At 34.8% G+C, this 13,619-nt stretch overlaps 1 protein-coding gene across 10 annotated transcripts in view; it reads right to left on the bottom strand.

Annotated features, from left to right (window-relative positions):
* Window positions 1-3,317: 3,317 nt before the first annotated feature.
* Window positions 3,318-13,619, bottom strand: part of NOL4 (nucleolar protein 4) — a 402,656-nt gene continuing 392,354 nt past the window's right edge. For 6 of the 10 annotated variants that reach the window (XM_032310895.1, XM_032310896.1, XM_032310897.1 and 3 more), the window contains one exon: window positions 4,863-5,056. In XM_032310895.1, the coding sequence (XP_032166786.1) occupies window positions 4,863-5,056 (194 nt within the window). Of the gene's footprint in view, window positions 5,057-13,619 lie in introns of all 10 variants that reach the window. The other 4 variants (XM_032310893.1, XM_032310899.1, XM_032310900.1 and 1 more) reach the window with 2 other exon arrangements.

The raw sequence follows: 13,619 nt of genomic DNA, 5'->3' as shown, positions 1-13,619 counted from the left end.
TGTTCAGGCAAATAAAACACCACTAGTAATTGGCACTAAAAGTTTTATAAATGCAGTTGGATTACTTAAATAATTTAGTTAAGCTTTGGATTCTCATGTACCCCCTCCAGGCTAATGAGTTAGAGACCTCTCAAACATGGATCAGGGAATTTCTTAGGCAGAACCACCTACTAAGAAATCAGAGGAAAATGTTCAGAGGTATTTTTGTTTAATATCCCTTGGAAGATTGAGCTGTACTTTTACCATATTTATTTGTTCTTTATACTTAATTTGAATGTGAGACATGTGAGGAAAATTCTATTAAAATTTCCAAGATAATATACTTTATACAGGAAAAAAAAAATAAGTGTGGTATGGCAGCTGACAATTATTTGAAAAAAGTTTGTGCTGCTGACTTAATATCTTTACTATAGGTTATTGGAAAATGCACCTGTAGTATCTGGGCACAAAGAGTTATTTTTAAAAAGAAATTAAGGTACTTTAGTTTTGCTACATGTCAAGTTAAGGAATTATGTTTGGAGAGGATATTACAGTTTCTAATTAGCTGACCTTAATAAAGGGGTGATCTTGTTTGATCTATGTGGTCCCAGGCTACTCACAATGGTCCTTAAATGTGGAAGGGGGGCAGAAAAAGTCAGTTGGACTTAAAGATGGAAGCAGGGGACACCAGTTGAGGAGTGTCTGAGAAGCAGAGCAAGCAAGGCAACATTCTCCCAAAGGGCCTTCAGAGAGGAACATTTTTACCAAAATCTAGATTTTAGTCCAGTGAAACTTCCAACCTGAGACTGTAATAAATTTCTGTTGTCTGTTGTCCTTTGTTACAGCAGCAGTAGAACACTAACACATTCAGACAATGTGATGCCAGGTAGTCATTAAAAATAATAACCCATAGTGTGGAAAATACTCACGCTATATTGTTAGGTTAGAAAAGTAGCTGAGGAAACACCATAGGACAGTGAAACCAAATAAATATCTGTTTAGGGAAAATTTGAAAGATAGGCTATAAAATGATATTATTCATGGTTCTCAACTGGTGCTGGGATGATTATTTTTCTGTCATCTTTCTGTACTTCCCAAGTTTAATTTTATTTTTTGATTTAAAAATAAATGTTGAACATGATTGACCTTATCTCCCTCACAATCTTGGAGGAGATGAGCTCCAGTGAATATAGTAAGCTCCTGTAGGTTATCTTGTGCTCAGTCCTTACTTTGCCACATTTCTGCATCTCAAACACGTTGAAACACATTGTTAATATCTACCTGCTCTATTTTTTTTATTGTTAATTAACACATTAATTACACTGTTTATTGTTAATTAACACATTGTTAATACCTGCTCTATTTTATTTTTTTATGAAGTTTGAAACTTGAGCCGTACAAAATGAGAAAATATTTTTGGCATACAAAGATTAATTTCTGAATATTTGTATTAATGGTATAACGATTACAATAGCAGCATAGCTAAGAACATAGGTATAATATCTGAGACTAAAATCTAAAGTGAATGGACTTAACTTTTCTGGGTTCAGCTGGATACTGACTTTCACCTTTCCTTACCAGATACACTACTGGCCCCCTTCATTGTTAACAAGTCACTGCCTTCCCTTCCTGCCTTATGTGTTTGATTTTCATCAGTGGTAGTTTTATGGTTGCTCTAGATATTTGTAGAGAATGTAATTTAAAGGAAATTAAACCTCTAGAAGCAGGATAAAATTGGGCACGTTAAGTCAAATGCTTTGATGTTAAGAGCATTTTCAATAGCTATTATCTACCGTGCAAAACTGCTCAACTTTACTATAAAGATCTGGTTCTGAGTCACAGGGTAGAAGACCATTATTAAGTATCTGGGAGGCAGCAGACTGCAGGGACCAGGAGGGGAGCTCAGGCATCAGATGTGCCTGGGTTCAAAGGGTGGCTACAGCCTTTGTCCCGGGCTCCTGGCAAGTGATTTCAGCTTCTTGATTTCCTTTGTAAAAGGGACTGTGACTGTCCTCATTGCCCACAGTTATTGTGAAAAGGAAATAAAATGGCTCTCCCTGAATCAATAATCAGTAATTCGTGGCTATCATTGTAGCTGAATGTCCTTTCTACTGAGAATTGTTACTTGACCTACACAATTTAAGAAAATTCAGTAACTGCTTGTGTTTGTATTCTCTGTGGTCCTGTCAAGTCATGTTTTCTTATTAGGTGTGATAAAGTCACACACATCTGATAAGACACTGCTGTTGTATGGGAAGCCAACTGGCAGAAGTAGCAGGAACTTCTGTTTGATCTCTGTGTTTATGATTGTTTCCTATCACCTCAGTAGAATGAGAATACGAACCTGCACCTAGTTTCTCCGAAATGCTTTATAAAGGGGCGTGGATTCTTCCAGTGTAAAAGAGGACCCTGGTGTTTTCAGGCACAAGTCCTAAAGCAAGAAGAGAAACAAAAGCTTATGAGGCTTCGTGGCCTCTAAGCTCTCCCAGGGAAACAGTGGGAGTCCCAGTACCCTTTCTCTTTGCGATAAAAGTTCAAAAAGCAGAAACTTTGAGGGAATTTTGTTCTTGGTAGGAGGGCCTGGGAGTTCTAGTTGAAGGTAGGAATGTAACGAAAACAAGAGCACTTTGCTGGAACTTCCCTTTTCTACTCTGTTTGCTTCATTATCACTCTTAAGGATTTTTATGTATATGCTGAACTCAAACCGGTTACTTTTTGAAATGGCAACCATGTCCAAGTCTTCAAAGATGACTGCAGCAAAAATCTAAGCAGCAAAGAGGCACTTCCAACAGAGAAATGCTTCTCCTAAGATGTTAAATCAGGAGTGACTAAAGGACCCAAATTACGTATATAAAAATGAGGAGTAAAAGGAATTCTTAACTCAGATTTAAATAATCAAACAAATATCCTTGGTTTGCTAATTTCCCTTACCCTGTCTTGGAAAAATTCTTTATTAGACAATGTTGAGACTCTAGGGGATCTTGGGATAATCCTCAGATAAAAGGTTAACTGTCCTTCTTATACTAAATGCTGGGTACAAAATGGCATTGCATATTTTCAAAGCCAACTGGTAAAAGCATAGTATCCTTCAGAAAGTTTGGAAGTTTTCACAATCATTATTTTTACACAGAAATCTGTTTATTAAACCAAACAAAACAGATAAAATTATACCAGCCCTCGATTTTTTTTTGAATTTTCATTTAAATAAGCAAACTCTAAATCCACACCTTAAAAGATGTTTGTGCATCTATGTATTTCCAAAATACTCATATTTCAATAAGTTTTTCACATTATATTCACCAACAGTATCACAAAAGTTCTTTTTTTGTGTTTTTTTGTTTGTTTTACGTAACTGTCAGGAACAGTAATTCTAGAAACACTAGAAGAAAAAGCATAGCAATGTCCACAGTTACAAGAAAAAGTGCACATTACTTGGTCACAATCACAGTCATTACTTGAAAAACTATATGTAACAAGTACATAAGAAATATCACTGATGCCTTAAACTCATTATCAAAAACTGAATGACATAAGTTTTACATAAAATAAGGCAAATTCAGGAATGCACAAAGAATTTGTAATCCAACCAAAGCGGAACAACAGAAAGATAATTGTACAAGAAGCATAAACTGATGTACTTCTCCCTAAATGTTTAAAAAATAGGCTTGCCTCAGTGCACAAAGAAAACACCATTCATGTGTATCCAACACTATAAAATAAGAAAGGGCAAACGGTCGGGGGAGAGGGAGAGGAAGGGAAAGTTCGTGGAAAAGCTGCAGCTGCGTCCACTGAGAGTTCTTTACATCACTGTAATTCATTACCTAGAACTGCAAATTATACAAATCCTATCAGGAGAGGTAATGGTCTTTTTGGAAACTATTTCTGAAAGAGAGAAAGAAAAACTACACACAAGTGCAAATTTTCAGATTGTCACTTGCAACCTCTTAACATTCAGCCATCTACATCCAACTGCTGCTGGAGGCGCGCCCGGAACACAGCAGCGTCAATCCACGGTGAGCAGCTGTAAGGAACCAAGGTGTGATTTTTTTTTTTTCCAATGATATGTCTTTTTTAATATTAAAACATTCTGTGATGAAAACCTCTATTGCGAAACTGCGATGTTGAGAGGCATGACGAGCGCGAGAGTAGACGCGCAGGCTTCTCGTGGAAGTGGTTCCCGATGTGACGATTTCAAGAACGTAGCGAGGGTTTGTTTTCCAGCATTGTTATTTTTTGTAGAAAGGATTTGGAAAGAGGAGAAGGCAAAGGGATGTGGAAAAGGTACTTACAGTAGTTTCTCAAAACAGTTTTCTTTTAGGACCTATGAAAAAGTTACCAAAGTAAAAATGACAATTTTGAATGAAAAACAAGTTTTTGTCTTTTTATAAAAATTACATATATATATTTTTTTAAAATACAAGATCCTTTGTAGTGTTGTTATATCCTGTAGCAACAAGAAATTTGGCTTTTTTTTTTGCCAGATACTGTAGCTTTCTGTCCAGTAAGTCAGTAGTAAATTCCACTAATATTTCAGTTGGATCTTGAACTATTTTTTATACCACAAACTTCTTGTTTTATCCTTGAATTAAGAATATACAGCTTTTTTTTTTTTTTTTTTTTTTTTTTGCCCCAGATATTTATGCTGAGAAACTAAAACATAAAGCAGTAGGCTGGACACATTACAGTATCTCAAGTACTTCAGAGGTCAGAGTTCCTTTGAAGCACCTTAACACATCACTTTATGGATCAAGGACAATGTGGCATAATGGAAGTATTTCTCTTAAGACTGTGCAGTAAGACCAGAAGCGTCTCTGCTGGGAAATCAAAATGTCATTAGTGGAAACTGCAAATTTAGACCTCAGTGAATAGGATCGTCATTTGACTCAGTTCTGTTGTAAAATAAGATTTTCCAGTTCATCTGCAGAACGCAATAAAAATGCAGCTGATTCTCGGTATCCTGCAACGAGCTGTCTCACGGCATTGATTTCAGTTGGACTCAGCTGGGGTCTGGAGCTTGAACTGCTGGAGGATCCTGAGCTAGTTGCCAACTGCCTCTTCATGCTGAGATCCGTCGGTCCTAGAAAAAATAATCCCAAAATTAACGTGAACAATCTTTGTTCCGGTACTTTGAACATGACCATTAAATTGTTGACTTAATTCACTTACTCTTTTGTGAAAGCTACTGATACCTTTAATCAAATACATCAGCTCTCTGAAATACCAAAGAGCAACATGATATGAAATGAGTGGCTGAGTTTTCTCAGACTCCTTGTCCAGATGATCACCTCTTTCTGTGGAAAGACCATGAAGACCTACTCCTAATACGAGCTTTTTGGCAAACTCGATTTTAAGTCTACTCTACAGCTATTGCAGCAGTGTAAAATGTTGGGACTTGCAAATGCTTTATGTTTGCACCCTTGGTTAACAAATAATTTTAGGTCCCACCTACTCAGACGTGGAAACGTCCTAGATTGTGATGCTAATGACTCCAGATTACAAACTCCTCCATTTAGAACAAAGGAAATTTGGGACAGAAGAGTTCAATGACATGGTTGCAATTCAACAGCTTTTAAGTGGCATAGTAAGGATGTGAATTGCATATTTTTTTATTTCAGGGGACTGCTTTTCTTCTATCATGTTGGTTAGTATTTTAAAATGTGTTAAGTTAGTAAAAATTAGTATTTAAAAATATTAGATAGCAGTTAGTTTTAGGAGGATGCAGTAAGTAAATGATCAGTACAAACAATTCCGTAAAGAAACCAGACCTGGGATAGTGCTTTAGGTATTGTTAAAGCTGCTTCTGTATTTATTTGCCTAAAACATTCAGGTGTCCAAATGTTTATTACATATAATTTAAGCCAATTATATTACATATAATTAAACCAAATCAGATAGGTCTGCTTTTTGACAACATATTGTAAGTTTTTATTTCTTTGTACATTTTTACTTTAAAATAATTTAGTTAACAGAAATGTCTTAAATATTTTTAAAATACTTTCCATCAATTCTTGGATTATTAAGCTTTTTTTTAAGTGTTATAAAGGTTTTAAGTGTTCATTGTTATAGCAACTACTTAATGAAAGGTAAGAACCATAACTATTAAATTTGCAATGAGTAATACATTTAAAATCCTTGAATAAACATTACTGGGGACATTAACTGAAGGCATGCTCAAGAATTGTAGCAATTCTCTTACTTGAAATGATTTAAACAGATTTTTCTTAGAGAACTTTTCATATAATAGTATTCAATTCCTGAACTGAAAAAAGGGATGTTATTTTATCCTGTTCCTCCTTCTTGAGGCCTGATGGAAACAGGTAAAGACCCAACCCCTTTCACCCTGTACCCGAAGGGAGAAGGGGACTCCTGCCAGCGAGGAGGCACGTCTCAGGAAATGGGAACAGCTTCACTTGTAATCTAATTAGGACAGAGACAAGACTAGAACACAAGAACTTGGACATTTGAGAGAGACTTATTTCCACTTCTGCCACAGCCTTAAAGCCTTGATTTCCTAGCAGGAGTTAGTTTCCATTTATTCTGCTGTTTACAAAATCCCAAGGCTGATATAGCAAGCTGAAAGGGAGAGATACGGGGATGTTGCATGCGTAGACAGGAATTCATGAAAAAGCATGGAAGCAAATCAATAGCAACTAGTGCATTTGGAAAGTTCTGAATGGATTAAGAAAATATCATGACATAATGAGTTCTGGTTTATGGATGAACCAACTTTAAATTTGGATTTTTTACCCTTTATATTCAAGTATCCCAGGACCAGTACAAATCTTTATAAAACAAAGTAGAAAGGACTTTCCTCAATTATGTAGATATGTCATGTCTAGTTGATCATTTTATTAGAAGTTATAACATTTTATGATGTTTTTGCTGACAAGCCAAGTGGCTGGTTAATGTCTTTAGGTGGAATTAAGAAAGGGTGAGGCTAGGGCTCAAGTTCTTTTTGGGATAAAAAGATTGTGATTTCGTTCTAACACCATGGTTCACAGATTATTCTCTACCTCTGGCTCAGAGATTAAGGCTTCCAAACTAATATATAGTTTTCACTTTCTTTCTAATTATTAACACAGGCAAATTCTAGATAGCTCAGTAACACAGAAGCCATTCACACCTTTGTTATTTTTCTGGAAGAAAGTTGACTTCCATTATCTTGGAGTCTTTTAGATCTACAGGATCAGGATTAAGTATAATTAAAAGTATAAGGAATTCTTTTTGCTGAATATTACTCAAAGTTAAGAGGTCGAGTAGGGAAGCAAAAAAATTAAGTCAAAAATGAACAAAATTAGTGACTACTCAAACAGCTCTTTTTTTTGTTTGTTACTAGTATTTTTTTTTTAAAGATTTTATTTATCTATTTGAGAGTGTGTGTTCAAGAGAGAGGAAGAGGGTCAGGGAGGAGGAGAGGAAGCGGAAGCGGGAGGAGTCTTCCTGCTAAGCAGGAAGACTCACATAGGGCTCAATCCCAGGACCCCAGGATCATGACCTGACCAGAAAGCAGACTCTTAGCTGACTGAGCTACCCAGACACCCCTGTTACTAAGATTCTTATCTGCCTCATTCAGACAATGTCATACCTGACTGGCTTAGCTTAACCTGAACAATCAATGTAAAGTAAAATGTCAAATTTTATGAAAATGTTAAATTTAATGAAGTCAAGGAAAATATTCTTGGAGATTTGCTCAAATAACAAAGCCATTAAAAAGTGTGTTCTGGAGGAGCGGCCAGTTAATAAAACAAGCAAAAAGAATGACACAATAGATGTTTCAAGAGAAAATGATTTGAATATCAAGTGTTAAAGCAAATCAGAAAACTTGACTAGTTTTAAATACCATAATTATGCAGACTTTATAGTCATTCTGAAAATCTGAGTAAGAGGTATTTCATGGTAACAGAAAATGTTAGAAAAATTAAGCTCCACCAAAATCAATCTTTGATTTTTTTTTTTTAAAGGTTTGGGGGAAGAGTTATAAGTTATTTATTTATAAGTTATAAGTAAATTCTAATTAAATGAAGATGTATATCCATAATTCACTTTATTTTTTGATGTATTTCTTAAATCAAAATATAGTTCACATACAATGTTATATTTGTTTCAGGTGTACAACACTGTGATTCAACAACTCCTATGCCAGCTTACTTTTGTTTCAAGTTTTTATTAAAATTCTACTTAACATTTGGTGTAATATTAGAAGAATTTGATTCATTATATACATGTAACACCCAATGCTCATCACAAGTGCCCTCCTTAAAGCCCATCACCCATTTAGTTCATCCTCTCCCACTTCCCCTCCAGCAACCCCTCATTTGTCCTCTATTGTTAAGAGTCTATTTTATGGTTTGTCTTTTTTTCTTTCCCCTATGTTTATCTGTCTTGTTCCTCAAATTGCACAAATGAGTGAAACTGTATGGTATTTCTTTGACTTATTTTGCTTATTAGCATAATACCCTCTAGCTCTACCCACATCATTCAAATGGCAAGATTTCATTGTTTTTAATGGCGAAGTAATATTCCATTGTGTGTATGTATGTGTATGTATGTGTGTGTGTGTGTGTGTGTGTGTGTGTGTGTATATATATATATATATATATATATATACACCACCTCTTCTTTATCCATTCATCAGCCAATGGGCATTTGGACTCTTTCCATAATTTGACTATTGTTGATAATGCTGCTATAAACATTGGGGTACATGTGCCCCTTTGGATCAGTATCCTTGTATTCTTTGATAAATATCTAGCAGTGTTGGATCATAGAGTAGTGCTATTTTTAAGTTTCCGAGGAACCTCCATACTGTTTTCTAGAGCAGCTGCACCAGTTTGCATTCCAACCAACAGAGTAAGAGGGTTCCCCTTTCTTGGCATACTTGCCAACATCTGTTGTTTGCTGTGGTATAAATTTTAACAATTCTGACAGGTGTGAGGTAGTAGCTCATCACAATTTTGTGTTTCCCTCACAATGAGTGAGGTTAAGCACCTTTTCATGCATCTGTTGGCCATCTGTATGTAATCTTTGGGAAAAAGTCTACTCATGTCTTCTCATTTTTTAACTGGATTATTTTGAGGGGTGTTGAATTTATTAAATTCTTTAGATTCCAGATACTAACAGTTTATCAGCCAGGGCCTTTGCAATTATCTTCTCCCATTCTGAAGGTTGCCATTTCACTAAAGTATAGCTATCACCTGCCACTGTACAAACCAATTTTAAATTCATGAACTATATTCTGTAAGCTGTACCTTTCGTTCCTGTGACCGTCATTCCATAACTGGAAGCCTGTATCTTCTTTCCTTCAACCATTTTGCCATGCCCTATCCCCCTAGCTACCATTAGTTTTTTCTCTGTATTTATGGGTCTGTTTCTGCTTTTATTTGTTTCATTTTTTAGGTTCCACAAATAAGTGAAATCATATGTTGTTTGACTTTCTGACTTATTTCACTTAGCATAATACTCTTTAGAGATCCATCCATATGGTATCAAATGGCAATATCTCATTTTTTTAATGGTTGAGTAATAGGCCATTACATGCACACACACACACACACACACACACACACACACACAGCTCATTCATCTACTGATGGACACTTGGTTGCTTCTGTATTTGTTAAAAATGCTGCAATAAACATAGAGGTACATATATCTTTTCAAAGGAGTGTTTCTATTTTCTTTGGGTAGTTAGCCAGTAGTGAAGTGCTAGATCATATGGGATTTCTATTTTTGATTTTTTGGGGAACCTGCATACCATATTCCATAGTGGCTACATAAAATTACATTCCCACCAGCAGTACACGAGGGTTTCTTTTTCTACATATCTTCACCAACACTTGTTATTTCTTGTCACTTTGAGTCTAGACATTGACAGGTGTGAGGTGATAACCTCCTTGTGGTTTTTATTTGCATTTCCCAAATTATTCCTGCCATGGAGCATCTTCCCATGCATCTGCTGGCCATCTGTATGTCATTTTTGGAGAAATGTCTATTTGGGTCCTCTGCCTATTATTTAATGGGATTGTTTGGGGGGGTTTTGGTGTTGAGTTCTTTACATATTTTGGAGATTAACTGCTCTTTGGATATTTGCAAATATCTTCTCCTAATCAGTAGTTTGCCTTTTCAATTTGTTTGATAGTTTCCTTTGCTTCACAAAAGCCTTTTATTTTGGTATATTCCCAATAGTTTTTTTGCTTTTGTTTTCCTTGCCTGAGGAGACCTGCCCCCCAAAAATGTTGCTGAGGCCAATGTCAAAGAGATTATTGCCTATGTTTTCTTCTAGGAGTTTTATGGTTTCAGGTCTCACATTTAGGTCTTGAACCCATTTTGAGTTTATTTTTCTGTATGGTATGAGAGATTGATTTTGTTTGTTTGGTTTTTGGTTTTGGCACAAAATGGAGCTATCTAGTTTTCTTAGCACCATTTATTAAAGGGACTATCTTTCCCCCACTGTATATTTTTGTCTCCTTTGTCATGGATTAATTGACCATATAAGTATGGATTTATTCCTGGCTTCTCTATCCTGGTCCATTGATTTACATGTGTTTTTGTGTCAGTAGCATTCCGTTTTGATTACTACAGCTTTGTGGTATATCTTAAAATCTGGGACTGTGATACCTCTGGCTTTGTTGTTCTTTCTCGAGATTGCTTTGGGTATTTGAGGTCTTGTGGTTTCCTATAGATCTTAGTACATTTGTTCTAGTTTTGTGGAAAATGCTATTGGTATTTTGATAGCGATTGCATTGAATCTATGGATTGCTTTGGATAGTGCAGATGTTTTAACACTAATTCTTCCACTCTATGAGCATGGGATACCTTGCCATTTGTATTGTCTTCAATTTCTTTCATCAGTATTTAATGTTTTCAGAGTACAGTTCTTTAACATCCTGATTAAATTTATTCCTAGATTCTTTTTACTTCTGCTCTGATCTTAATTATTTTCTTCTCTCTACTATCCTTGAGCTTTGTTGTTCTTTTTCTAATTTATTTATGCACAAAGTTTGTTTATTTGAATTTTTTTTTTTTTTAGGTAAGCCTGTATGATTACAATAGTCTTTTAGCACTGTTTTTGATTCATTCAGAAAATTTCTACTTTTATTGTCTCAAGGTATTTTTCAGTTTCCTCTACTTGTTGAGACATTGGTTGTTCAGTAGCATATAGTTTAGCTTCCATATTTTTTTTTCCACAGTTTTTTTTTTTCCCCTACTTGATTTCCAGTTTCATACTGTTGTGGTCAGAAAAGATGGTTGGTACAATTTCAATCTTCTTAAACTTATTGAGACTACTTCATGGCCTAATATGATCTATTCTGGAAAATGTCCCATGTGCTTGAAAAACAATGTGAATCTGTTTTTAGACAGAATATTATATATATCTGTCAAGCACATCTGGTCTAACATATCATTTAAAGCCACTTTAAAAAATGATTGTCTGGATCATGTATTGTTGATACAAGTAGGGTGTTAAAATTCCCTACTATTTTCATATTACTGTTAATTTTTCCCTTTATGTCTGTTAATATTAGCTTTTAATATTTAGGTGCTTCTATGTTGGATACATAGGTATTTACAATCATTGCATCTTATTGGATCAATCCCTTTATCACTGTGTAATGCCCTTCTTTGTTTCTTATTAGAGTCTTTGTTTTAAGGTCTAATTTGTCTAAGTATTGCTACCCAGCTTTGTTTTTGCTTTCATTTATTAGCATGAAATATATTTTTCCATCCCTTCTTTTTCAGGTTGTCTGTATCTTTAGGTCTGATAGCTAGTCTCTTGTAGGGAGTATCAAGATGGGTCTAATTTTTTATCCATTCAGTCCCTCTGTGTCTTTTGATTGGATAATTTAGGCATTTGTATTTAAAGTAATTGTTCACAGGCATGTACTTATTTGCCATTTTGTCAATAGTTTTCTGGCTTTTTGCAAATCCTCTGTTCCTTTCTTCTTGCTGTCTTTATGTTTTGATTTTCCGTAGTTATATGTTTAAATACCAAATTTAGAGAAGGATACAATAAGAAAAGATAATTAAAAGCTACTATCCCTCATGTACATATAGACAAAAATCCTTAACAAAACAGAGCAAGCCAAATTCAATAATATATTGATAGGATCACACAGTATGATCAGGTGGGTTTATTCCAAGGATTCAAGAATGGTTCAATATCTGCAAATCAATCAGAACAAAAACAGATACAAAGCATACAGTCTTCTCCATAGATGCATTCCAAACTGGGAAGGAACACCTAAAATTGTCAATCCTAAAATTTGTATGGAACCACACAGGACCTCAAATAGAGAAAGTAATCTTGAAATAGGACCAAAGCTGGAGGCAACGCCCTCCCTGATTTCAAAAAATGTTACCAAAGCTTTAGTAATCAAAATAGTGTGGTATAGGCATAAACACAAACAAACCAATTGGCAGAGATAGCCCAGTACTATACTTAGATGTATGTGGTTAATTAATTTAGGACAAAAGAGCCAGGATACACAATGGGGAAAGAATATTCTCTTTTATAAACGGTGCTGGGAAAACCAGATAGCCATAGGCAAAGAAATGAAACGGAACCTCTAAAACTATACATAAAAATTTACCCAAAGTTGATCAAATACTTTAAGACCTGAAACCATAAACTCCTAGAAGAGAAAATAGATGGTAAACTCCAAGACATCAATCTGGCTATGATATTTTGGATTTGACATTAAAGCAAAAGCAACAAAGGCAAAAATAAACATCTGGGACTAGATCAAATTAAAAACCACTGCACAGCAAAGGAAACCATTGATAAAATGAAAGAAGCCTACCAAATTAGAGAAAATATTCGAAAATCATATATCTGATAAGGGGTTAACATCCAAAACATATATAAGCATAACACAATTTAATAGCAAAAAAAAGAAGTCTGATTAATAAATGGGCAGATGATCTAAATAGATAGTTTTCCAAAGATAATATACTGGTAATTACCTGTATAATCATCAGGGAAATGCAAGTCAAAGCCACAATGATATATCACTTCACCTAAGTTAAAATTGCTGTTACAAGATTTCATAAAACTTCGGTGGACAAAACTCAAAATTCAGCAATTGATAAATATATTACAAAATATGTATTACAGGTCTACTACTAAGAATGAAATTTTTTGGAGGGGAATAACATTTTTCTTAACTGGGGTTTCAGGTTCATATTTCCTGTTATCAAAATCAACTGTAAATGTCCATCTGTTAATGTGGATCAATATAGAGATTTTATGAATTGTATAGATGTTTCCAAATTGAGTATATTCATCATTTGTAAAACATTTATAGCCTTCTGGATTTTCTAGAAACTTACCTAATGACTTGTCAATGCATTGCAAGTTAATTACTTATATAGTTAATCATATACTATTCATAAACACAGTCTTTTGTCACTTCAAACTCATCACTGATTATTTAAAAAAAAAAAACAAAACAAACCCCTAGCAGTATTAGTAACATCTCCACTTATACAGAGACAAAGAAAACCACTTTTAATCAGTTGCCTTGGTTTTTAATTGATTATTATCCCCAATATCTTAATTTCAGCCCTTTAAGCAGTGTTTTTGCCATAATGCTACTAGTCAAGCAAGTTTCTTTAGAAACAGTTCTTCAATTGCTGCAACC

The sequence above is a fragment of the Mustela erminea genome, chromosome 13 (genome assembly GCF_009829155.1).
Source record: "Mustela erminea isolate mMusErm1 chromosome 13, mMusErm1.Pri, whole genome shotgun sequence".
Taxonomy (NCBI): Eukaryota; Metazoa; Chordata; class Mammalia; order Carnivora; family Mustelidae; genus Mustela; species Mustela erminea.
The sequence above is the reverse complement of the archived record's forward strand: the minus strand, read 5'-3'. Positions and strand labels throughout refer to the sequence as shown.